The sequence below is a fragment of the Pleurodeles waltl genome, chromosome 4_2, assembly GCF_031143425.1.
Source record: "Pleurodeles waltl isolate 20211129_DDA chromosome 4_2, aPleWal1.hap1.20221129, whole genome shotgun sequence".
In the NCBI taxonomy this organism is placed as follows: domain Eukaryota; kingdom Metazoa; phylum Chordata; class Amphibia; order Caudata; family Salamandridae; genus Pleurodeles; species Pleurodeles waltl.
In genome coordinates this window covers 373,917,998-373,945,461 of record NC_090443.1, presented here as the reverse complement: position 1 = coordinate 373,945,461, position 27,464 = coordinate 373,917,998, and the positions used below count along the sequence as shown (strand labels likewise).

Here is a 27,464-nt window from a genome sequence, read left to right as displayed (position 1 = left end):
CTATCTTGTCACCTCATGCTCTTTCTTGGAGCCTTCGGTTTCCACTGTTTCACCACTCAGTCCTTTAAGCAACCTTATTATGGAGTAAAGTGCTTCACAAGAGCAGAACATAAGATTGGTCTTGCAGCTTGCCTAAAATAAACTGTTTCTATATGATGTCAGCAAGATGGCTTGAACATTTAGCCATTTGAGTCACCCATCCAAGTAATATATATTTATAGCTCTCTGAAACTGAAGAAGGGTGAAGCCACACACTGTTTTTCTGCTTAACCGTTGAGGTGTTTAGTGATAAGCAAAGGTCAAAGGAACCACATTTTCGAGAACTGTTGGCCAAGCTAATGAGCACTCCAGGATCGATTAAAATGCTTTTCTGCCTAACCATGTTCGTCTGTCCAGTGTGTAGTGTTTCATTTGTTACATCTTTTTTTTGTTCCAGAGTGAGCTGAAATTGGCCATGGCCAGCATGAGGGAAGAACATGAAAGAATGAGGGCTCAAATTGTGGAGTCCCCCGAGGCACGAAAGAACAAAACTGAAAACATGAAGGCAACTGTGAGGAAACTTAAAGGGGAAAGGGTAAGATTAAAATAGTTTATTTTAATACCTCTTTTGAAAACTAATCAGTTTTAGGCAGTATTTAATTGTTTTTTTGGGGAGTGGTCCTAGGGGAGTGATTTAGAAGTGGTTTAGTCCAGACAAGCCGCATGTTAAGGTGTGGTGGTGTGATACACCTGTGATTTCTCTATTTCGTAGGCTGAAGCCAGACCGTCTATCATGGGGGTCTGGCATAGCTTGTTAAGCTGTTAAAACATTTTTAAATTCTTGCAGTTTTAGGGCTGGTTTCTATACTCTTTTTATTGGATTTAGATTAACATTGTATGATTTTTTTTTTTTTTACTGATATAATAGATTGTTGATGCCTATACTGCAAAACTGGTTTGAATTTCGGTCCGCATATGATGAACTTCACCACATCTCAGGGGAGACCATTTGCGTAATACAGTGTTGGGCTGACTTTTTGGGGAGTTTGGCAGTCTGGGACTGCCAGATGAGCCAGCTTAAAAAGCCAACATGTTGCTTTTTTTTTTTTTGGGCTCTGTGGGCCGTGACTCGACTAAAAACACCCACCAACACACTAGCATATTGGCATGTTAGATCAGACTTTCACCCGATGATTTTGGTAGTGATGAAGGGCTTCTGTGGACAATCATTTCTAAGATTGACTCGTTTTGTAAGAAACCTACTGTGGTGGCTGAACTCTTGGCAAGAAATTGTGCATTTTGGTAATTGGTGACCAGTTGAAAGGATTTGGTTAAAGTTAATTTTCAATTCAAGTGTTTTGAAAAAGCTATTTTCTGATCAAACATATAAGGTACGTGGATAGTTCATTCTGACTTGTCTAGATTTGATTAAATCAACATTATCATCCGTTTTCAAAACACAATTTTTTAATTTGAGCCGGATGCTTTATGCACTAACCTTTCACATGAAATATTCTAAACTGTCCCATAGTGGTATGTATCTGTTTATTTGATCTTTGTTTCCAAACATTGTAATTTCTTTTTTCAAATCTGCTGGCCCTTCATTCAATTTGGCATGTTGGCTTGCATGACTTGCTCCTAAGAGAATGTGAAGCTAAGGATAATTATTACGGTTAAGTGCAATGGGGTTTTGTGGCAAAATTTCTTAGTTACTGCTGGAAGTCATGAATTTGATTGGACAGTATCTGAGATGGTTTTACAACACCACCTCCAAACTCCCTAATGTACTTGTATCAGTGTAGCGTTTGTGTCAAATCTCTGCAGTTCTAATATGAGGATGAAAGGATCAAACCTAGAACGTGCATTGGGCATTACATCTTCTGAATATCTATTGAACGCAGTAGCAGCTGTGATGTTGATTTTCAACAAAGGCTGCCAAACCCATTGGGCATTTGAAGGGTTTTGTGCATTAAATATCCTTATTACATTTTTCTGTGTTTCTTAATAACTAAGTTGCACATGAGTTCAGTAATTTTAAACCATTGCAGTAATGTTCCTACTTTCTTAATAAAATTACCCATGCTTGGCCTTTTATATTTTATGCATCGGGACGTTTTAACTTTGTCATTATTTTTATTTTATTTTACAATAGCAAGAAACAAATGAAAAGTGGGAGTATTATCGAGAACGAATTGCCGTTGGGTCTATGTGGCAAACGGAGATCCAGTCCTTTCTCAAGAAGTTTCAAGCCCTTGAAGCGAACATGGAAAAAAAGGCGAAAGTTTTAACAGACGTTGGTGTCCTTCATGATTTATTGCATGCTGCTGAAGACTCCTCTATTTTAGTCCAACCATCGCACTCCCCTATTCGCAGGGCACTCTTTTTGGGAGATTCTTGTTGACTGTGAAAGTGATTGTTGTGCTTGGGCAAGCTGATCTGATGTAGACCTAGGTTCTGTACCCTTCTGTTTCTCTTCCTGCCTGTTGCTTCCTGACATTTAAAGTTGTCACTGTGCTTGTCCTGGCACTTACGTTCATTGAAACCTTTGGTGGATGCAATCAGTGTAATCCTCATGGATCCAAGGTCAGCTGCAGATTTCCTCTTGGTGAATTTATGCCAAAGATTCTAATGGAAGTTATATTTGCACCATCTTTATTTTTTACACTCATATTCTAGCTGCTTTTACTAATTTCATGTACTGGATGGTGCAGCATTTTTTTTTTTTTGGGGTTTTCACTTGTCTCTCACTGTTTCCTAGATCACAAACACAGATGAACAGGTTACAGCCGGCAACATGGAGTTAAAGAACCTGGCAAATGAGGAGACCATGGCCAAGAGGAATCTGAATCTGAAAAAGGAAAAGTTGGTCAAGTTGGACATAAAAATCAGAAAGAAACACGAGGATGGTGATATACACAAACAATCAGTCATAGAGTAAGTGGTGCTTATATAATCCTTTTACCTATCCTTTTAAGCTGATACTACAGGGATTTCTACTCTCTCCAAAAATCATATGGCACAAACATCAACAGCCGTTGTAGGTTATAGATGCAGAACCCAAATATACTTCTGTTTCTAGATAAACAGCCTCTTTCCTGTTTTGTTGAGACGTCAGAATCTCCAAATTCTTCCTTTTCATCCACCCAAAGATACAAAGAAGGCAATAGTGTAAATGAGTTGTTTTTTCCGCCAGCTTGTTCAAATTTAGTTTTTTGTTTTTGTAGCTTGTGGTTTTCTAAGAACACTTATAAAAATAAAAACTCCTAAATTGTCAACATATTGGCGTGCAGGAGTTTTAAGCAGAAACAGACTAGTCTTAGGTGTTTGCTCAAGTGTAACACCTACTGTTAGACTGACCTACCGATGTGGACAAGAGCACCAGAAAATGTGTGACCCCCAAGACACCAGGCTTAACTTTGATGACCTTACAAGCAAATCCTTACCTCTAGTGCAAATGCATATTTTTCCTTTGAAAAGCACTTTCATAAAGTTTACTGCCATTTTGTGGCGTGACTTTGCTGGAAGAAACTGCTTCTTTTGTAGGTGTTCATTAAGAATGCTCTTTGTTTTTTGGGGTGTCAAGACTCTGGGAGATTTCATGCTTTTTCCAGTATAATGTCGAGCCAGATCATGACAGGTGATCTCGGTGAACAGTTATCCTTTGGTAAGACTGCCAAGTACTAGGGCTAGCCGACACAGTATTTATCTTTAATTTGTGTGCTGCATGGTATGCTCCCTATTTTTAGGTCAGTGATATCCAAACACTTATCAGTATTTAAGTGTTTGCAATTTGATTGTTAAAAACATCTAGAATTTGTGTTGTTGTGACATTCAAAAAATGCTATTGTTTACTTTCTTTTGGATTTTTAGGAAGTGCAATCTGTATTTTATGTACTCCCATGTTTTTTGCGATCTGCTTCACTTGGTAGTTCTCAATATGTTTATTATATTCTACAACCAAGAGAATGGCATCTAGAAGAACCTAAAAGTTAGGTATCTTCCGGCATTCTCTTTTAAGAAACCAGGACTTTTAATGTCACAACACATTAACACTCATTTATTCTTAAAGATCAACCTTTTCCTAAGACATTTTATTATATTTTCTTTGTATAAAAATAAGGTCAACCTGTTGTACTTGATAATAAAGGAGGGCGACATGGGGCGGGAGGTAACTGCATTCTTCACTTTTGAATGTTCAACATTAGCCATTACTTACCACAGTGCAAGCTGGTGTTAGCATGGATGAATTTATTTTTTCAGGTTAAGGCCATGGAATTTATGAACGGGAACATCTTTGGGCGGTCATCTTGCCCTTTTTTTTTTTTATCCGTAGGTCTTTCTCTATTTTCATCACACCTGAGCCCAGACAGTGTTTACCGCATGGAGCAAGTGCAGACCAGCTTTTTCTTGTGATACTTTATTGCTGCTTTGACTGACGTCTGACTACAGAGCACCATTAACTCTGTATTCCCTTGGAGACCCTCTCACTGCTCAGTATTAATACCCCCATTTTCTTAGTTAGCATTGGCCTCTCACTCTGTAGCACCGTCCACTGGAGACAGGCTTGTAGCGGTGTATGTCTACTCGCATGTTGCATCTGCCTGTGGCCCACGATTCCCAGAAAGGAAAGCTTTTCTCATACTTACTTTTCTATAAACTTGCAGTACTTTCCCCTACATTTTTCAGCTATACCTCAGTAGAAGGTGCATTTACCATTGCACGGGATAATAATTAATCCACCTTACCGCCCGGCTATTTTGCTTCAAGGGACACTCGTATTCAGATAGAGTTTGCCCTCTTGTTGAGGCGTTATCTTTTATTTCTCTCTGTTGGATGAACTCTGAACACTCCTCTCATTTTGAGGAATGTCTGCCTTATCGTATTCATTTAAAGAAGCTATTGTTCTGTAAGTAGTCAATACACCATGTGCCTGAACCTCACACCTATATCATACTCTTCCTACTTTTCTAATTCTGGATGTTAACTGTTTCTCTTTCTGCTCTCGCAGTCTCAAGATCATTTATCCAAAGAGTTCTGATGATGATCCCCCTACTTTTTTTTTTATGGGATCGAAACTTTGACTATCACTACAGACCGTATTTAGTATTGTATATGGAAATGGGCTGTATTATTCTTGCGTTATGATTCACATCCTTGATTTTCACACATGTATCACATTTATAAGAGCACTGACCATGTTTCTCACTACACCTAAATTAAAGTAACCATTCAGTACATTTGAATTGATTGTAATATTATTAGCCTTGGGACCAGTGTTTTTGTATAAGAATCCTAACCTCCAAGAGGTAACCCCCACCCGCCGGGTCCTGGACCCTTGGTTGTGTTAGAGTAGACTCTTTCACCAGGAATAGCTGCAACCTGTGATCCTAGAGCTCAAAGATAATTTTTTTTTTAAAAGAGCCAAAGACTACCAGACAACTGCTTATCAGCTCTCTATCATCAAGGCCTCCGTGGGCAGCCAACTTCAGATTGCACCTGTTAAACAGTTTCTGGCTTTTGGATAGCCTTGAACTCCTGTTGATAACTGAGGCTCTTACTGGACCGCTAGACCTTGCCTGTACTCTGACATTCAGCCAATGCCGTATCCAAGCTGCAGCAGAACCCGCCAATGAGCCCCATCAGCAAAGAAAAGAACCAGGAATGTTTCCAAGTACGAAGGTGAAAACTGATAAGGTCCAACCCAGACCCTGCATGTGACCACACCTCCATTGGGGTCGGCCTAAAACTTTGACTTTGGCCTTGACCCCTGAATTCAAGGCCTTGAAACAGAATAGTGACATTATTATTTGGTGAGGTTCCACAAGCACGTCAACTCATCATCAGATTTCTCCCTTATAATTACCCAAAGTATAGGCACAAATATAGGAAATTGTGGGTAATTATTCAAATCCATCACTTTGTGCTTGTCTTAGCACAAAATGGGTCCTCACGTCAATTTCTGAGGCGGCAAAGCTGTAGTTAAACAAAGCACTGGGAAGCACAGTTGCTCACATAGGGTTGTTCTTGTATGCTGTGGTAACATTTTAAAGAAAATGGCATGTGATTGCACAGAGTGGCGTATTGCCAGCAATTACGTGTAACAAGCAAAAAAAAAAATCCTGACATTATACATTTACCCTGGAGTAATTAAAATTTCACTCAAGCCTGAAGAACAATTGTCAAAGTAGGATCCTATCACACGGGTGGAAAGGAGTAGAGTATCACACTGCACATCTTCTCTTTGCTTCTTACTCTAACCCCATCCTATCCCAGATCATCACAATTTGGGCTGGGATTGGGGTCAGTATAGCATTGTGACCTCACTGCACGAATTGCAAAGGAGTGGATGTGAGGTCTCGTGTGTATCAAACAGAGGGGCTAGAGGGGATTATATGGCCCAACACATGTTCCCCTGTCAATCTAACAATACAGAAAAAGATGTGCTGTTATGGAGAATTAATTTAATCCTAATATGGTACTGTGTCTGATTACAAATCAAAGTAGAGGGGAAAGCATTCTTTTTCCGATATAATGGCCCTCATCCACCAATATGGCATGCTTCATTATCAGCCCGTGTTCCTTGCTGGATGGGCGCTGCAATGCCCAGCGGGCCCCAACAAGGGGGCACTTTGCCAGATATCTTTTATAACCCTAAATTTGATAAACGGGTAATGCCCTTGACCTAACTGGAGGAAGGATGGTAGACTGGGGAAGGAGAAATAAAATTGGCTATGAGTCAGCAAAAAGGAAAGCTTTTGATTGTATTGATGACGTATGCGGAGGTTAAAAAAAAAAAAAAAATGAAACAAACTAAAAAGATCTTATTGAAACAAGTTCTCAAAAAAGTCAACATGTTTCTTGCCTTAAACTGCTCCCTACGGAATCAAGGCAATTCATCAGGACAAGGGAATTAAACCATCATCTACCTAATTAACGCTATTTGGTTATGGGGACACCTATGGTGCCCAGTGGTTTGTAGCAAAATAATCAATGTAAAAATAATCAATGAAAATAGTGAACATCACTCTGGGGATCTGCTGTTGGTGACCCACTAATTATAGTACTTGGGCCTCCTGGAATGCCACTGAGAAATGCTCCGGGTGCTCACAGTTGGGAAAGTCTGGATGTGCAGTGGAACCCGACCTGCTCACCAGCAGATCAGCACGTTCTCCGGAACAGCAATTCTTTTTCTGTATAGTTAGATCTCATGTGTACCGTGTGAGCCTAAGTGACAGAAATTGGTTTGTGAAGGCAGGACAATAACACAGGAGTTGCTTGGGTACTGTATTCCAAATGACTGGGACTTCATGCTTTTCAGGCAAGGTATAATAGAAGCACTCATCTGGGTACACAGGGATGGGGAGAGGAAAGAAATAGAAAGCCGTAACAGGAGCAAGAGCGCAGGGAGGTGACAATGGGAACACACCAGGATCGGGCAAAAAAGTGAGGACTGCAAGGTATGGTGGAGAGGAGGGTGAAGTTAAAGAGCAGTAAACAAAACAAGACAGAGTCCCTTAGTATAAAAAATAAATGAAAATAAAGGAATTAATGACAATACGTGTGGACTACTTTGCAAGTTAGTCACACCCGCAAAATACCCTGGGTTAATATGCTGATGGACAATCCTACTACCTAAAGTCAGCTGAACCACAGTAGTATATAGCTGAAGGAGGCTGGCCAAGAGTCCCTTTCTGTAAAGGTATGTTTATCTATATGTTGTGTGGTGTGTGTTATGTGGTGTATGCAGTATGAGGACATAAGATGTCACAAGGGAGCTAGAGTGATCTGTAAGTGAAACCTAAAAACAACACCTATTTCATGCTAAATAAACCAAAAATCTCCATGCAATATAAATTATACATATAAGGTGGCAAGCATAATGTGGTCTTATATTACGATCTTGTAGTTCTGACACACACCTTAGTCCCCATCATTAATCTTCATCTATGCTAAATTAATACCAGCATGTTAAATCCATTTCCATTATACACTTCATGCTTGTGCAAGGGGCCACACACTTAAATGCTAAGAGATAATTAATTATACGCCCTAATTTCTATCCATGGTGGAAGCCAGATTCCTGAGATAATAGTGTTTTGATTTTCATTTTATTCATTTTGTATAACATCAGCTGCTTCAAAGCACTTTGCAGAGAGGAAGGAGGTTCCCACAGATAAGGATGAGACCTTAAAATTAGATAGAAATGTGCCAGGCTATTTGCAGAATACTCCTGGGAAGAGGGAAGCCACGGGCCTCTCAAAATCAGTTTTGAAAGCTTTCTTGACTCTAATAAAGTCAAATTTGAAGAGGAGGGATGAAGGTGTAAGAAATTAGTTGCAAAGAATGCAAGTACTTCACAAGTAATAAGTCTCTAACTTTCTCTTTATTGGAAAGCAAGTACCCCATTGTAGCACTTGACTCTTTTCGACTCCTTTAGGGTAGTGAAGCGGGACAGCACAAGGCTTAATCAGGGAAGTGGTTTGGGATAGTAACCACAGCTCACTGGCGCGCAACAACACTACTCAATTAAGCATTGTCGAGTTAATGCTTTTTATTATATAAAGGAAAAGTACTCTCATTACATATAGTACTAAATGCTTTGCACTAAATTACAAATATGTGCATTCGGGTAGATGGAAATAGCATTGGTGACATCCTCATGATATGTCACAGCCCTATTGGGTCCTTACCTAATAAGCACGATATTCCCCTAGTCCAGATGCAACATCACAATATAAGGTTGTATCGTTATCAATAAGATATGTCTAATGGCTTTTTGAGTGTGTGTGGGGAGGGCCCACCACATTAATAAAAGCTGAAAACATGATATAATCCATCACTGTAATACAATTGAAATCAATGGAGACAGTACCAACATTCAATACACTATTAATTGTAATATAACACTTTGCATTGTCATTCATGAACATTGTCAATTAAGCACTGAACTGCCTAACATATCAAAGTCTTATTTCTACTTTTACACTGCTGCTACTGCTGCCTTAGACCAACCAACAGGTGTTTCTAAACTCCAGATCTGATAAGCAAAAGTTCCAGGAATTCTTTAAACAATGCAAAACTCATCCTAAGGGTCCTAATTATAGTCCCCAATAGACTTAAGGAAACTTTCAACAGCAACATATCTGGGGGTCTGTTGCACTTCCTGTAACCCCAAAAACATACTTCCTAAACATCGGTGGTCCTATGCGGTTTGCTACCTGCTCTTGCCATACACTTCCAAAGGAACTGGGAGCTGTACACCACCAGGGAATATAGAGCAGTGGCACTCATCAGTGCTTCTTTTGTTCTAGGGAAATTTTCTATGCGTCCGGCCCTAAGGAAGGGCTCCATTAGGCAATAGATGGCTCTGGGAGGGGTCCCCACAAAGACTCTCACACCATTTCAAACCAAAGGAAAATTGAAGATGTGCCTATCCCTGTGGGCATAGCCCTGCCTGGAGGAATTTTAGGAAATTGTAGTGGAGCGATTCTACTGTTTCCTGCTTGTCCTCCATCACCCCATGAGGACCGAGCTTCTCAGGTGTTTTCCTCCAGCCCAGCAGGGCCAATTTTTATGGATCTTGGGATAATTTTGATCTTGAGGACAAGCCTAATCCCCAAGAACATTTTCTTCAGGCCACTTGGACACTAAATTAGCTTTCCATTTGAGAGGCTGGTTTTACCACTCCCTTACTAGACCTGCCCACTGCCTGGACTCCGTGAACACTCTCCTACTTCATGGGCATCTTCCACAGCCCCTCCCATAGCCAGCAAGCAGAACATCCTCCTTAACATACACCCAAGGTCCCACAGCCTCCTAAGTCATTGAAGACCACCTCTGTGCCTACAGAGTCATGGGCAAGTCAACAGAAGTCCTAGAGGTACCATTCAGGGTCCCCCAGTAGGACCATTCCCCCAATTGCTCCTCAGGGAGCATAAGGCTATAGCACCACTTGCCCAGGAAAGACCCATCACACTCCTGGGTGCCAGCTGAAGTCAAACTCCATTCTCTCAGTGGTGTAAGGTGGCTTCTCCTTTCAGCTGGTTATTATTCTAGCAGTACAGTCCCAATTACAGTGTTTTCTCAAACGTCTCTCCCTCGTGCAGGGTCTAAGTTCGTACTTAAAATTTCAAGTAGTCAGGCCCCTCTGGCCAAGTTTAGGGTGCCACATCACTCCACGCCTGCCCAGCATTCCTAAACATTTTAAGATAGCGATTTCAAGTGGTCTATGCAAAGACCTTCCCTGGGAGCCTCGACTCCACCATCATACTGCTGTTTGTGTGATTTTGCACACTGCATCCTGCATCTAACTGTTCGCTCTTTCATTTCCCCCTAATCTCCTTCAATTGTGTTTTCTTACTGCCTCCCCTCAGCAACACCCTTCTAACCAGCAAACTGGAAACCACAATAGACATATCTACTAGTCGCCAAATGCCTTCCTCAACAACTCTCTCATGTATCTTCCCAACCTTCGCCAGTCATAATTTGAAAGTTTGCTAGGGTCGTGTGGGACATTCCCTTGCAGTGGAAGACACCTTCCTCAGCAAGGAAGAAAAGGGCACCCTGCAGGTAATATATCTATATCTTTCCAGTCCACCAAAGAGCAGCCCACAATTCTTTGAAAATCATAGCATGATTTTTGCTGCCGATCTAGTTTAGTAGAATGCAGCTAAATGTTAGTCCCATAAGTGTGAATTGAATATTATTTTTTTAATGGAAATCAAACGTGAGGTTCAAATAGGCTCATGACATAGAACTGACGAGGTCTTTGCTAAGAAGTAGTCAAATTAGATACTTAAGCCTGAACTTTAAGAAATGACAGTAATGTACAAAGTAGGTTAATTTTCCACATAATTTGTTTTACATAAAAAAATTAAATCTTACTTTTAGAACCACTGTAAACAATTGGTAGATCACTAATGACTTAAAGGCTCATCTGGTTCCATTATTTTGTAACCTATTACATTGATTCTTTATTTGCAATAATATCTGTGACCTTACATCTACTCCGAACCAAGTAGCCCCTTTTAGCATTTGACTCTTTCAGGGTGGCAAGGCAGATTAGTCCAAGGACCACTCAGACGAGGTGGTGAAGGGCTAGTATACCCATTTAGTGATACAAAATAAACATTCAGTCAGTACTTTTACTTATAAAAAAGGAAAAGTACTCAAAGCGTGCATTAATTTCCAAATAAACACACATCAAGTGGAACTACTCTTGGTGACACCCTCCTAACAGTTCACACCCTTGGCAAGCCCTAAACCATATAACCATAATGACCTCTATACTAGACACAATATAATGGGCATTACAAAAAGCAAGCCAACTGGCTTTGTCAGGTTAACCATATTTATAAAAGCAGAACTGCTGTCATACTAAAGCAATGCAACACCATTCTTGCGCTGCCTTCTGGGGTTACTGTTCTTCTTAGGGTGTTCAGGAAGCGCAAGGAGCAAAGCCCTACCCAGGCCCAGTTCCAGCCAGTCCCCCTGGGGTCCGGAAGGGGAGAAATCAAGCTTTGTTCTGTGCTTTTTTTGCTCGTGTCTCTGCAATTAGGAAAATTCTGGTTAAGTCCTGTACACTTTAGGTTCCGCAGCTTCCTTGGCCACTTGAAGGGCACCCATGTGATGGTAGAAGCCAGTGGGAGACCCTCTGCTGAGGGTTACCTCTCTACATGCCTAGACCTCAGAAGTAAACCCTTCTCTTCCAGGGTCCCCCAGCAGATCCATCCCTCTACTGTCTCTCAGAAGGTATGAGAGGGCCATTGGCGCCAAGAGGTGGATCAACCAAGGCCCATTCAGGTTACGTCTAGAGTGCTCCAGCATCTCAAACTGACATTTGGTCTTCTTAAGGGTCCTGCGAAATGCACTCCCTCTCCCCCTGTGCAGAGGTTTTAAAGTGGAGGGGGAGGGGGGGGGGAGGGAGCTCCAGAAGGTAGACACCTCTTTCCAATTCAGGTATCTCACCCCTGTCCTAACCATCCTATACAGCACTTTGGGGCGTTTCAAAATGGAGACACAAAGGGGTCTGTTGAAAGAGCTTCTCTGGCGACAAAAGCCCCTGCTCTGCCACAGTTGCTGTCCACTTCCCTCCTGTGATTGGCTCAAGAAATCCAACCATTAAATTTTCTCCTCCTTGGGATGGGCCTTGCAAAGCTTGGTGCAGTGCGGAAGGTATCACCTGTAGATTACGTGCCCACCCCTCCCTTTCCCAGGAACAAGACCAATCACTGGTAAATGACCCTATTGTGTGGATTGGCCTTTGATCGTCCACCTGGCCAGCAGAGTAATTAACTGAGCCCAGCAGTGGAAACAAAAGCTTAGAATCTCAGTAGAAGCTGAGCCAGAGAAAAACTGCAAATCTTCAAGAGCCAGATGGAGTTAAAACATGGCAATGGTGACATTGAATCCGTACTTAGTCAATGTTTACCATACAATCAGTGTGTCACACTAGTCTAAAGGCCCAACAATGGGGAAACTGTACGTTAGTGAAGATTTCACCCATCATGTATAATAAGTTAAGCACTTCAGACTTGCACTATAGATGCCCACTTATGTTCTAAGGCCTACACCAGACAAGCAACTATCCCTGAAATGTCAACTGTGCAACAAATCACCAGTACACAGATACTGGGCTAAGCTGGATGGTAGTCCTACTCGATCACCCTACAGATACATATGCACACCCTGCAGCCACCTAAAGCCTTTTACTGCAGCTACACAGTCGCTGACCTTATTTTTAAAGGTAGACACTGGCTACTACCACCCTCAATCCGTTTTAATAGAGTTTATAGTAGGTGAGAGACTGAGATTCACTCACAGGAAATGTCCAGAAATCGGGTAGTCCACAAGCAAAAAGAATTCAGGGAGAACAAGCACTGGCAGAGCCAATAGGTTTTGCCAATGCGAGGATCTCTTGTCTTTGCCAATTATTTTTTTTACCCATGTTGCTGTTTGTTCATGCTTCTACAGGATAAGACAATCACAACAAAAGAGAAAAGAGCGTCAGCAGGAAAAACCTAACAGGGAGGCAGGGAGAGGAGACATCATTTGATGAAACATAGCAATGTACCATACATATAATAGTGATATCAGCATCGATTCACTAGGTGTGCATTACCATATATCACTGCCACTAGTGACATGACAGAAAAATTTGTGTCAATGATTGAAAGGAAGAGCCACGTGCCTCGTACATTTGTCCTGCACCAGCAGCGTCGTTCTCTACCCGCATGACAGCACGGTGGCAGTCACTGCAGATACTCAAACAGCATTTGTGACATTCAAGGTTAAAGTTTGTATTTGAGATGTTAATTGATTTCACAAGGATCAATAAGAAGAAAAAAAATCTGTACGTTCTGCTACGGACATGGGTAAAGAGTAGCGCATGAGAGCTGCTGAAGGGCAAACATGCACAAGTCGTGCAGAATTACAAGTTCAGAGGCTCTTTAGAATTGCGTTACAGTTGGCTCCCTTGAGCCCAAAGAGCTTACAGGATTAGTAGTAACACTGTCCCACTCCATAGCCCAGTCAACATATGCTGACAGGGTATGCTTGCAGTTGAGGCAGACAAGCAGGGCTCCCAGCACCCTCCCACCGCTCAAGCCAGCCAGCAGTGAAAAGGGCTGTGCACACACACATGGCGGGGTGGGTGGGTTTACGAGAGGCGGCACGCTCTTGCTTCAAATAAATAAACAAGCTCCTACAGGATGTACTTAACGCCCCATACCCTGTGAAAAAGAAAAAAAGTACCTTTGGAAGCAATGTGGTTATTGGAAGGAGACTGGACAGTAACCAATGGCAGTGATAGGCACGAGTACTTGGTCCAGAGTCTACCTGACGGCAGGATGGCAAGCAGCAGAGAGCAGGAAGAGAAAGCAAACGACATGCTGGCCAAATCAGAAGCACATAAATGAGATCGACGTTGGAGTAAGGTAATGGTAAGTCCAGGAAGTAAGGGGGCCCGTTCCTAGCCCTTTTTAAAGATATTTTTCTTTTCTATTCACAAAAATATTTGCAAGCATGTGTGTGTAGTCAAAACGTAAAAATGGGTTGTCCTACAGTTTCATACTGTGGCAAACCCCTCCCCCCTCCCCTGCCCTCCCCTCCTCCCCTCCTCCTCCCCTTCCCCCACTGCCCCCCCGTTCCCCCCCCACCTCTTCCCCCATTTCCTCCCTCCCACCGTCATGCAAGCCGTGACTGCTCACAATGAATGGATATCCTACGTGACACAAAGATGAATACTACCTCTAGTGGTAGATTTGACTCAGACTTTCTTAGTGACATATGTTTCTCTGATGTGGGATAGGAGGAATTCCGTACTGAAAAACCTTTGGACGAATATGTCCTAGACCTTAATGATAAGTTTGATCTGGACAATTTATTCATGGAAAAGGATCTTCCCTCTTCCTCAAAGGATGTGATCATGAATCCTTCGGGGAAGGAGATGTTTTCACCAAACAATATTAAACATCCAAGAAGTACCGAATGCTGCCCATAAGAACATGCAGCAAAATTAATTAAAAATGTATTTGCCATCCTCTCAACAAAGGCAGAAATATTTTAAAAGCGGAACGCTCCCGCCCTGTAACTTACAATAACATTTGCCTCACACCCAACCTAGATACAGAATTGATTACCTTCCTATTCAAGTCAGGTAGAGATCCAAGGAAAGGCCTTGAAAGGTCACTGAAATCATGCCAAGACCGCCTTCTAGACGTAGTGGGTCCTTTTGCTAGGATCACTGAAATGATGGAGGAGACTCACATCAATGAAAACCCCTTGGACTTACCTTTACTTAGAGGATAGAGTCAAAGAGTACTGGTCCTACTTGGCAATGCTAATACCGCACTAAATACTGAAAGGCGAAGAGTTGTGGTACTAAAGATTAGTCAAAAACTTGGTGATCTGGCTGAACGTGAACCTTCTCTAAATCCGAAAGGACTTCTCTTTGGAGAAGATGTGATTAAGACTTTAAGCAAATACATTGCAACTTTTACTGCCTTAGACAAGGCTCAATCAGATATGCGTAAGGTTTTTAACCTGAATATTTTTGGTCGGGCCTGCAGAAGGGGACTTTGTTGGCCAGCTGTCACAAAGGCCCCATTTCTACAGGCAATCAAAAGGCTTTGATGGAGGGTACCAATGTAAAAATATCTCTGCCCAGAGAGGACGAGGCTTACGTGGCAGAGGCAACAGAGCTAGTGGTAACCCCTCCTTGGCTATCAGGGTAAGTACCACAGATTTACCTTCTTCCCAGGTAAACGTGGGAGGCCGCCTCAAATTATTTTTCCCACTTTTGGCTGACAATAACACAAGATCCACGGGTTTTAGATTCCATCCAATGGTTCAAAATTGATTTTTGAGAAGAACCTTTGCCCGAGAGATCTGCTCCTAAACCATGCTCAAAACACATTGTGGATGAAGAGATAAAAAGTTTATTACAAAAGGGAGCTATTGTTCAAGTTCCTTTCACAGAAAGACTATTCGTTAGTACTCTATTCCTAGTAGAAAAAAAGGACAAGTGCTGGAGGCCCTTGATAAAGTTAAAAAATGTTAACAAGTTTATTGCCTACAGACATTTTAAGATGGAGGGAATCCATCTTCTAAGCTTGCTATTGAAGGAGTATTGGCTTGTGAGACTAAATCTGAAAGATGCTTATTTAACGATCCCAAAGGCCAAGGAACACCAGCCTTATCTTCAGTTCTTGTGCCAGGGTCACCTTTTTCAACTCTGCGCTCTGCCTTTCGGTCTCTCGTAAGCACCATGGTGCTTCACAAAAGTTATGAGGACTGTAGTTTCCTACCTCAGAGAGAGAGAGAGGCATTTGGATGATTATCTATTAGACATTTTGATTATGTCCCAATGTTATAGGCAGATTGCGAAGGCTTTGAATATAGTCATCTTCCTCTTAGAGAATTTCGATTTTATTGTAAACAGAGAAATCTGTACTAACACCTTAAAGACCCCTAGAATTCCTGGGTTTCACCATAGACACAGTCAATGATCTTCTATTGTTACCCTTAAAGAAGATCACAAAGATTCGAAAGGAGTTAAGGTTTGTACTCAGACAAGAGAACATTTAATTGAGGGAACTAGCCAGACTTTTAGGTCTTTTATCTTCTTTTATTCAGACATCTTTCCTGGTCCTTTACACTACCGGGCATTGTAGATGATAAAAGGCAGAGTCCTTCATAAAGGATTGTGGTGTGGGGACAAAGTAGTCCTAGATGGAGAGGCCAAAGCAGAGCTGTCCTGGTGGTTGGAAACAATGGATGGTTGGAACAGCAGGGCGATTTTTGGTGCTGTCCGCATTGTGTACTGGAATCGGATGGGAGCGCACTTGGGGTGCACGTCTTGGTTCACAGGATACTGGTGGCTTGAGGTCATTATAAAAATTATTTAGAATTCGAAGCTGGGCTTTATGCCTTTATGAGTTTAAAAGTGTTTGCAAGGAAGAGCAGTGTTGCTCAAGATGGACAATGTTTCTGCTGCTGCTTATTATCGTCTAGTTGGCACAAAATCTACAGATCTTGCAACTTTAGCAAAGAAACTTTGGCTATTCTGCTTAGAACAAAAGATCAACCTGAGGGCAGAATATTTTCCTGGGTAGGCAAATGTCAGTGCAGATTTGAGTTCAAAGGTTTTTGCGAGACTACAGCGATTGGAAGCTGAACACAGCTTGTTTCAAAAGGTTAGTGAAGATCTGGGATCCCCTAAAGCTAGATCTATTTTGGAGCAGATTGACTCTTCAAATAGAGAGTTACTTCAGTTGGATGGCTGATCCGGGGGCCCCTTGGTTGAATGCTTTCCTTCAGACATGGAAAGGAAACAATGCTTATGCGTTTCCCCCTTCACAATGTCTCGGCGAGTTCTACAGAAGTTCCGGCAGGAAAGGTGCGCTCTTGTCCCGATTATTTTGGGTTTCAGAAGCCTGGTTCCCAGCAGGTCTGAAACTTACTTGAGACACACCTTTCTTGATCCTCTCAGGGCGAAGGCTACTGCTAAACGTGGATGGAGAATATCATCCTCTGGTCCTGAATGGGACTTTGAACCTTCTTCCATGGAAAGTATCAGGAGATCTAGAGATATGTCAGGCCTTTCGTGTAGAGCTGAGGAACTCCTGGAAAAATCCTGGGTACCGGGGACACATAAAAGTTGTAAAGGAATCTGTAAATCATGGGTTTGTTGGTGCTTGGGGGCTCCTATAGGGGAAGTGGTAGACTTTCTAGTAGAACAGTTTGACAGGGGCCTTAGTTATAGAACACTGAACTGTTATAGGTCTGCAATTTCTGCTGGACATAGTTTGGTCAATGATAGATCTCTTGAAAATAATCTTTTGGTCTGCTGGGTGCTTCAAAAGCATTAGATTAAGAAGATTGCCTAGATCTAAGTACACTACTCTTTGAGACGGTTATCTAGTCCATTCAATGTTTACCACTTGGCATAGCAATAGGTATTTGAACTTGGAGACTCTATATGAAGATGGCCTCTTTACTTAGTTTAGTGTGTTGTCGACGAGTGTCAGATTTGAAGACTTTAGAGGTAAGTAGCAGAGTTTACAATACGTTTAGACTGACATTTGAGATTACAAAAAGAACAAAGGCTAGGTCTGAAACAATCTTTTACCCAAAATTTGACTTTTGTAAAAAAAACGATGTGTAGTGAACTGCATGAAGAAGTGCGAATGCAGGATGAGTGAATTTTGCAGTATGGGACTGAACAACTTTATAGTTTTTTTTTAAAAGCAATTTCTACAACTTCCATTGCTAGATGGGTTAAATGGACTATGCAATCAACTTGAATTGATTTGTAGAAATTCGAAGCGCATTCTAAGAGAGGCACAATGGCTAGCCAGTCATTTTATAAAGGTGGCAGATTGGAGGATATTCTGAGCCGCTGATTGGTTTTATTCTTCTACCTTCGCGAAACATTACCGAAAACCAGTTGAGCACATGTCTGATGTGTTACTTAAGGGCTGTCAACATACATATGGGAGCCTCTGGTCTTGTAATGAAATAGCGATTCTCCAATCATAAAGGCAAGAGAATCTGAATTTCATAAAAGACCCGGAGGCTAACATTATTCCCTCCCCCCCCCACCCAAATGCATTTGACTGTTACCGGAAAAAAAGGGGGGGGAATGGAAATAAATTAACAAAATAATAGTATCTGAAAATGGTATTCCTTTGTTGAAAATGTATTGTTTCAATTGTACTCCGAGGTATTTCATTTAAATAAGTCTTTTAAGCTTTGCGGTTGTTCGAAGCACAAAACAGAATTCTTAAATATACACTTTTTTTCTTCTAGATAATTTGCAGTAATTTTCTTACGGTCAGATGCTTCTGTTGGATTGTAGGTTCTGTGCTAAATTCTGTATGGAAGTACTAAAGCTGGTACTTAAAGGTATCAAAATAAGTTACATTAAATCTGGCTTGATGCCCAAGTCCAATTTAATGCAACTTTTAAAGAAATGCAGTTTTAGAAAGTTGCCACTATGCTACCAACGTTTTCCAGTGGCCCTTTGCAGGTACTGGCCAGAAGACAGTCTTCTGCTCTCCTGGGGAGAATTGTGAACAAGTCCCAGGAATGGGAACAATAGAGATCCATCATAGAAAGAGGTATTGCCTCTCCCTGGTATGAAGTCACACAGGTTGTGATTCCAAAAGGCAAGCTTCAAAGGGGAAGTTGCTTTTGAAGGGCAACTGGTGGACACACACGAGAGAGGCTGCTCTTTCGTTTAGATAGTTGGGTTGGTGTCAGCGACAGGGAGGCGAGGTCAGTTGCCAAACAGTTTTTTCCATGGGTGTGTAGCCCTAAGATAGTCACACCTCTATTGTGGGCTCCCAAACCAAACACACACAGCAAGAGGCTTTACCATCTTGGAAGTGGGCAGAAAAGTGCAGTCTGGAATAGCTAGATGTTACACTTTGCAGGAAGTCGTCATCAGGTGGGACTGGACGTGGTAGCCCATTGGAAGTGACATCCACATTCCAGAGGGGGGCTTTCTGGGCACAACTATGGCGCCCCTGGCACTCCTACGTCAGATTACATCTGGAATGGAGAGAGGTCCGAAGGACAGCTCTGCTGTTCCCTGGACTTGGCAAGAAAGGCTGCACCAACCACTGGACAGCACAGCTAATTTCTGGGTTAGCAAAGATGACTGTGCCTGTGGTACCTGGTTTGTGGAAAAGTCACTCCCGAGACTCACACAAAAGAGGTGAACTCAGAGTCAGATCACTGACTTCTGGTTACAGCACCAGGGTCACAAAAGCTGAAGAAACCTGTCCTGGCCAGTCAGTAGCCACAACCGGTTGAATGCCACTGACCTCCAACATGCAGTCTGGAAGACAGAGTCCCACAACACATGTTTCACCAGAGTCTGCTGGGTCTGTGAGAGTCATCAAAACACAGTTTGGTCACTAAAGATGGACACTGGCCTTCACCAAAGGGAACCGTTTGTTTCACTCTTCCCGGAGACCAGTAGTCCAGTTGCAACTGGACCAAAGAGGACTTTGAAGGACATCGACCACAGTGGCCAAATTCGCCCCACCTGACTGAGGAGTGGCCCCAGGAAGACCCCTGTCAATGACATAGAATTTTCCGCATCCAGTGGCATGCAGTGTTATTCATGAAGGAAAAGTCGAAGCACTTGTGGTTCGTCCAGTGGTGTTCAGAGGATGTTCCTTGCTGAGAATACAGGGTCAATTCCAAAACCCTTTGGTGAATTTTGTTGTTTTTGTGTCTAAAGATTCATCAAAATAAGATATATTTTTATAAATTGGTGATGGATTTCATTTGCGTCATGTGACTTTCTTAGTGTGTTATTTTGGTACACCTAAATACTTTTATTTTATTTAAGCCTGACTTCTCAAACTTATAACTACCCAGGGTTGAGCTAAGGTTTAGCAAATGAGCCTGACTAGACACAAGTGATTTCGGGAGTGTATTACATGGTGAGGTTGCACAACCACACCATATATTACACCACATTTCCTTATATACAAACTCTCCATTTAACAAGAAATCTGGCTGTGGTTTTACATCGGGCCCCATACTGTACATATTACATAATAATACAAAGTATTACCTGCCAACATCAGGCAGATGGGTAATTCAAACCTTGTCTGATCCAGCCAAAGGGTTACATGTTTCAACCATCAAAAGCAGTTTTCAAATCAATGCAACAGTCTCTTCCTCTATGAATAGATTTCAAAACAAAAGCTGAAAGTGAAATATCTGTTCAATAGTTCTAGTTTCACTTGCAATTACTGCTGAGAAATGTGAGGTAATGTTATTCCCTTCCACTTGTTGGTCTATACATGTAATCTCATATAGATGTTTACAAGATCATCCCTCCATGAACCTGGGCAGTAACTGACAAGTTTATTCCTTATAGCATTTATCAATTGACACAATCTCCAGGACAAAGTAGAGCATAAGTGTGGTTCACTATAGGATATAAGAGGTGGTTTAAGGCGAGATGTGGAGATGCCAATTTTCTGAGTTTGGTACAGTTGATAAAGGTGATGCAAGATAGGTGTAGTATAGTTGGTATATGTGGTGATGGGGGATTCTGAGTAGAATAGGTTGTGCCCATTGGAAATAAAAGGAAGAAGCCCCATGTACATGTACGACTGATGCAATAGAAAAAATGGTGAGGGAAACACTTTCACTGGTCACCCTGGTTGTGTGCTCTTTGAATCATGTAGTCCATATCCCAGTCACTTAGAGCTGGAAAAAGTTTTTCTATAAAGACAAACAATATATTTTCTTGGGTCATCTACCTCCCTGCCCTCGGGATGTCTAGCATTCTGAGATTATTCCTCTGCAAACAGTTTTCCAGATCTTCCAATTTTGTGGTAAGACCATCTAATTGAAGCCGCTGTTTCTCTTTCTCAGTACCTTGTAGGGTAGCCTGCCGTGCCTCCAGGTCTCCAAGTCGTGTATGAAGAATGTCTAAATTTTTAGATAACTTTCTGATGACCACTTGCATCTTCAAGTGTGCTGTCTTCAACTAGAGGGTGTCCTTTTTATTATTCCTCTCTGTAAAGCTGCAGAAGATCATAGATAGCCAGAGTAGGGGGTGTCTGTTTGATTCAGGGTCTTCCCATCCTTTGCCTCATCTCCAACATATTAGGCCCCCTGAACACAGTCTTCACAGGCCTTAGAGTTGTGGAGTGAGAGGATGGAGGAGTCTCCTGTGAGGACTGAATAGAATGTGTAGGATTAAGTTCCAATTCCTCTGGGTCCATGAGCATTTCTTCCTCTCCTAGCATCCGTGCAGGGTCTAGCTTCCCTTACGCAAATATGTTATTGACCAGATCCTCTATCTGCTGAGTTGTTAATACCTTAGCCATGCCAACCACTGCATTCCCACCCCTTGCAACTTGCCTGAGGTACTCTCTTGACCCCAGATCAGGTTCTGGCAAAAATCACCCTCCTGATGTCCACTAACTCTGCCCTTCCAATCTCCACTTCTCTTATGCCCTCATCATCTAGCTCTGCCATCTCTGAATCGGACACACTGCCAGAGTCGAAAAGAGAAAAGAAGGCCTCAGCTGACTCCTGCTGATTAGTGGCAATATTTTCAATGTCTATGGCAGCCGAGTCTTCAGACCTGGTCTGCTGTGGCGCATCGTTCCCCTGTGTGTCATGCTGCTTTAGCCCAGCCATTGTAATTACATTACGCCGCCCGTTCAAGCCACACTTCCTTATATGGATGCCAGGCTCCATCTTATCCAACATGCGGCCACTTGCTGCTGGAGCACCTGCAAGCGGGTCAGAGGAAATAGAATTAGGGGATAGAGATCATTCCGTTGAGACCTCAGGAGAAGCTATAGTCTCGGACGGCCCCTGAGTTATTATTGTTTACATCGTTAGATTTTTTTTCGTAAGGCCTAGTAGTCTTGGGCAGCCCCTAAAGGACAGACAACATCAATGATTTGACATGGTGTATATACTGGTCTATTGTTTTCTGGGATGTGCCTAACAGAGGACCAGTAAGTCTTCAGGAGGGGGTTTGATACCTCGATATCATCTGTTTCCTCATTCTCTCGACCCTACCTGCCTCCCTCTAAGTGTGTATTCGCTGCAGAAGACTCCTGCGATATGGGGCATTCGTTTTTCCAGATTTTGATGTCCTCCAAACACTCCCCACTCTCATCCGTCTCCTAAGTTATTATATTAGATGAGGATAAAGTACTTTTCCCTGGTGCCAAGCGCTTTTGGATGTGGAGCATAGACCAGAGGAGAAACTCATTGAGGCTCTTCCACACCCTCCTTTAGTGGCCATCGCCCACGGTCCTCCAATGCAGAATACTAGTTTGCCCAGCAGCACCGATGGACCAAGTCATCTGAGGTAATTATTGCCAATATAATTCCAGGCTCAGCCCTGATTGCAGGCAATAATATTCTCCCATCAAAAGAGGAAACAGGAGCAAAAACTGCCTCAGTGTTACAAGCCAGCCAGGCAGGCCCTTTTAGAGGCACACTAAAGCAGGTCACCTTGTAAGTATTTACGCACTGTACAAGATGCCAGAAAAACTGTGCTTCCTCTGCCTCCCTTTCTTACGTCTGGGTTGGGCTGCTCTCCCCAGCCACGCCGCCTGCATGCCACCAGAAAGGAGGAGAGACACCGCAGTTCTTATGGCAGTCACTGCTACTTGCCATTGTTGACGTTGCCACTCATTGCATCGCAACCTCAGTTGGGCTGCTCTCCCCAGCCCCGCCGCCTGCATGCCACCAGAAAGGAGGAGAGAGACACCGAAGTCCTTATGGCAGTCACTGCCACTTGCCATTGTTGACGTTGCCTCTCCTTGCATCGCAAGCTCGAGTGGCAAGGAACGCTCTGCTTCATGTCTCCAAGGCCCCTTTGTGGGTGCTGCTGGGCTCAGGTAGGTCTCTGCGTCCTCTCTCCCCTAGCTGCACAGCACTGTCATGCCCATCCTGTCCATCTTGCCCATCCCATTCGAGCCAGCAAGAGCTATTAAGTACCAAATCTTCTTCATATATTGGGCCAAGAGAGAGACCAAATCCAACTGTCCTTCATGTGAATTTTGTGTGTTTTTTAGTTCAAAGCCTACCAAACAGCGCATCTGACTGGTTTGCTAAGGACATCTGGGGACATTGGGAGAGCTTCCCTGAGAATGCATTCCACCCATCCCTTGCCATCGGCTTTGTGATTTGTAACTCACATTTACATGCTTTCCGTTTGCTGGATTTATTGGTTTTAGGCTGTCCAGTTTGAGCTTGTCCTTTCCGTTACCAAACTCCTATTTACTGTATTCTTCTACCAGTGTTCATTTTCTCTAAACAGGCCTTTAAATCTTATTAGTATCTTTCACATTTGCCGTGCATTCAAAGACAGAAGTCCTATGTCAGGCTCTGTTTTCCGGGGAGCTTGGTGTTTACCTTTCTTCATCTGACTTCAAAGTGGGAGGATTTATGTGACAGTCATGCTGGCTACTTTGGGGTGTGTTGGAGGAAGGCTGTATGATATAATCAAATATTTTAATATGTTAAAAAAATAAATACACTAGGTGATGGCATTTCCACATGTTTAGTTTGTGTACTGTATACTTTTATAATTGTATGTCTGTGCAATGTAATGATCATTTCAATCGAAGATGCGTTGTCTGTAATGGCAATGTGCTGCCACACTATGCATACTCCACTTTACCCCTCTCCACTCTACTCTGCACCACTCCAAGTCACTGCACTGTACTCTGCACCACTCCAATCTATGCCACTCCACACTGCATCACTGCACTCTAACCTCTGCGTAACTCTACTCCACAGCACTTTACTCAAAACCAATGCTCTCCATGCCACTGCACTCTATGCCAATCTACTCTACACCACTGTATTCTACGCCACTATACTCTACACTACACCATTGCAGCATCATACTCTATCACTGAAATGCACCCCACTCTATTCTACTCTGCACCAACTGCTCTGTACACTGCACTTTACAACAGTCTACTCTGCAATACTGCACTCTATGCCTCTCTACTCTGCCACTGCACCAGCCTACTGTACTTCACCATTGTACTGTATACCAGTGAACTCTGCACTGATGCTCTCTACACCACTCCCTTATACACCACTTCACTCTTCGACAGTCTACTCTGCAACCCTGCACTCTGTGTCACTCTACTCTGTGCCACTGCACCACTCTGCTACACCACTGTAGTCTACGCCAATGCACTGTAGACCACTACACTCTACAACACTACTCTGAAACAGTGCACTCTCCACCACCAAACTCTGCCAACCTACTCTGCATCACCTCAGTCTTTGCCACTGTGCTCTATTCTGCACCACTCTACACCAATCTATTCCGATGCACCGCATGCTACTACACCACTCTTCATCACTCCACTCTGCCAGCCCCCTCTAAGCCACTCTAACCTACGCTGTGCCACTGCACTCTATGCCACTGCACTCAAAACCAGTACTCTAGACCACTGCACTCTGCCAGTCTACTCTGCACAATTGCACTCTACCCCACTTTATTCTACTCTGCACATCTATACTCTACGCCACTGCTCTCTTTGTCACCTGACTCTGTGCTAATGCACTCAGTGCCACTGCAATGTAGTCTGCACCATTCTAGTCTGTGCCCCTCTACTCTAAACCACTGTACTCCACATCATGGCTCTCTACACTAACCATTGCACTCTGTGCCAATACACTGTACACCACTTTACTCAAAACCAATGCACTCTACGCCATTCTACTCTGTGCCACTGAACTTTATGCCACTATACTGTACTTCTCAAAGTTCTACGCCACTGCACCATTATACTCTACACCACTTAACTGTACGCCACTCTTTTCTGCTCTGTACCACAGTACTCTATGCAGCTGCACTCTACACCACTCTACTCTGCACCTTTCTTCTCTACGCCACTGCCATTCTACTATACACCACAACACTCAACGATATTCTACTCTGCAACACTGCACTCTGTGCCTTTCTACTCTAAGCCACTGCACCACTCTACTGCACCTCCGAACTCTATGCCTCTACATTTTACACCACTGGACTCTACTATGCAGCACTATGCTACTGCATCATTATACTCTATATCACTGAGCTCTAGGGCACTCTATTCTCCTGTGCATCACTATACTCTACATAACTGCTTTCTGCACAGTCTACTCTACAATACTGCACTCTCCTCCATTGAACTCTACGCTATTCTGCACCACTCTACTACACGCCACTTTATGCCAATGTACTCTATGCCACTCTAATCTACTGTGCACCACTGTAGTCTGAGAGTGCACTCTACGCCACTTCAATCTACTCTACACCATTCTACTGTATACCACTACATTCTACCCCACTCTACTATGAATCACTGCACTCTTCACGACTCAAGTCTAGGCCATTCCAATCTATACCACTAGTCTGCAACAGTGCACTCTATACCACTGCGCTGTAAGCCAATGCACTCTACTCTGTACTACTCTATGCCAGTGCGCTCTATGCCCCTGCACTCTACCCTTCTTCCAAATGTTTATGGAGACCATCAATAATTGTATTCTTCTAACAACCCAATGGTCAGTTCTCAAATTGCATATACAAAAAAATCCTCAGTCTGAGGATGTTTCTGTTGCTGTTATATATTATTGAATAGATATGCAATGACCATATGACTTAATACCAAAAGTGCAGACCACACAATGCTTAAGTGACTGCGTAGATGCATAAAATAGATACATACAATAACATCCGTTCTCACTGGTTCATTAAATAGTTTTTTTTGTCTTACATGTGTGTACATCATTTGGACAGTGTGGATCAGAGGTAAATGTCAACGTTTCGACCCCATATGAGTGAAAGCGTCTCTTCAGGACCAAGTCATCTGGCTCAATACCTTCAAATATAAGGAGACAGAAACCCAGGCCATTCATCAGTCTATATGAACCACATCTGTTGTGAATCACTGTTCCAAAGTAACATGGATCCATAACTCCTTCACTCACCATTAAGGAGTATGTCACGTGACACATCAATTCAAAAGGACGTTGAAATGAATAAAAGCACCCTATGGATTGAAAAATGACACTATATTATTGCCAAAGAGATAATATAGTGTAATTTTTCATTCCATAGGTACTGAGCCAGATGACTTAGTCCTGAATAGACCCTTAGCCTCATACAGGGTTGAGACGCTTACATTTAGCTCTTTTTTGGTTCACAGATTAATTGTGATCCCTATTGTGCAACAACTGTATGCACATGTATGATGAAAAAACTATGTAATGGACCAGGGAGAACGTATAGTGTCTTATGTATATATTTAATGTATTTATGCACTCACTTAAGCTCTGCGTCATCTGCACTTTTGGAACTAAGTTGTACTGTCTTTGCATATGTATTGGATAATGTATAACCGCAACAGAAACCTTCTCAGTCTGAATATTCTTTTGTATATGCAATTCAAGTGAGAACTTACCACTGGGCTGTTAGAAAAATACACTGATTGGTGGTCTCCCCATACATTTAGAAGATGGGGACCCATGTGCTGAAGAAATCCATGGTGGACTGTTTACATTGTTAATACTAACCCTGGTCCCCGTGGTCATATTGGGTTGTTCTTGTGACAATACACTGCACTCTATCCTGCACCATTCCACTATGAAATCATCTCCTTTATGCCACTGCGCTCTATGCCACCCTACACCTCTGCACGCTTCCTTACACCGCTACACACTATGCCATTTCACTCTACTGTGAAACAGTATACTATGCCACTGCACTCTACACCACTCTACGGCATTGCAGTCTAGGCTGTGCCACTCCACTCTGTTCTGAACCACTCCACTTTACACCACTGCCATCTACGCCACTCTACTGTCACTGCACTGTATGCCATACTAATCTGTACCACTGTACGTTACAACACCCTGCTCTACGACACGCCCACTCTACAGCATTCCACTTCAGCACTTTTCTCCATTAAACTCTACGACACTCTGTGCCACAACACTCTGCTCCTCTCTATGCCACTCCTTGTCACTTTACTCCATTCTGTTCTATGACACACTACTCCACTCTGCATCACTCCACTCTGACACACTACTCTACTCTGCTACTCCACTGTACGACATTCTACACCACTCTACTTCACTCTCTGTATCACCTTCCACGCCACTCTGCTTTATGCCACTCCATGACAGTCTCCCCACTCTACCACTATTCCACTTTACGCCACTCTACCATGCTCCATTCCACTCCACGACTCTTAACGACCGTCTACACTCTTGTGCTCGTACAACACTCTACTCCCTCCACATCACTCTATGCCACTCCATGATACTCCGCTTCACAACTCTCTACCCCACTCCATGACACTCGGCTTCACAGCTCTCTACTCCACTCCATAACACTCCACCTCACAACTCTCTACACCACTTCATAACACCCCATGACTCTCTACGCCATTCCACTTTACTCCACTCTTCTTTAC

At 42.8% G+C, this 27,464-nt stretch overlaps 1 protein-coding gene across 1 annotated transcript in view; it reads left to right on the top strand.

The window, feature by feature from the left end:
- The window catches only part of NUF2 (NUF2 component of NDC80 kinetochore complex), a 218,344-nt gene that overhangs the window by 151,367 nt on the left and 39,513 nt on the right, over positions 1-27,464 (top strand). Inside the window, exons 10-12 of the mRNA XM_069231491.1 lie at positions 437-574; positions 2,132-2,272; positions 2,738-2,913. Coding sequence (XP_069087592.1) covers positions 437-574; positions 2,132-2,272; positions 2,738-2,913 — 455 coding nt within the window. The remainder of the gene's footprint in view (positions 1-436; positions 575-2,131; positions 2,273-2,737; positions 2,914-27,464) is intronic.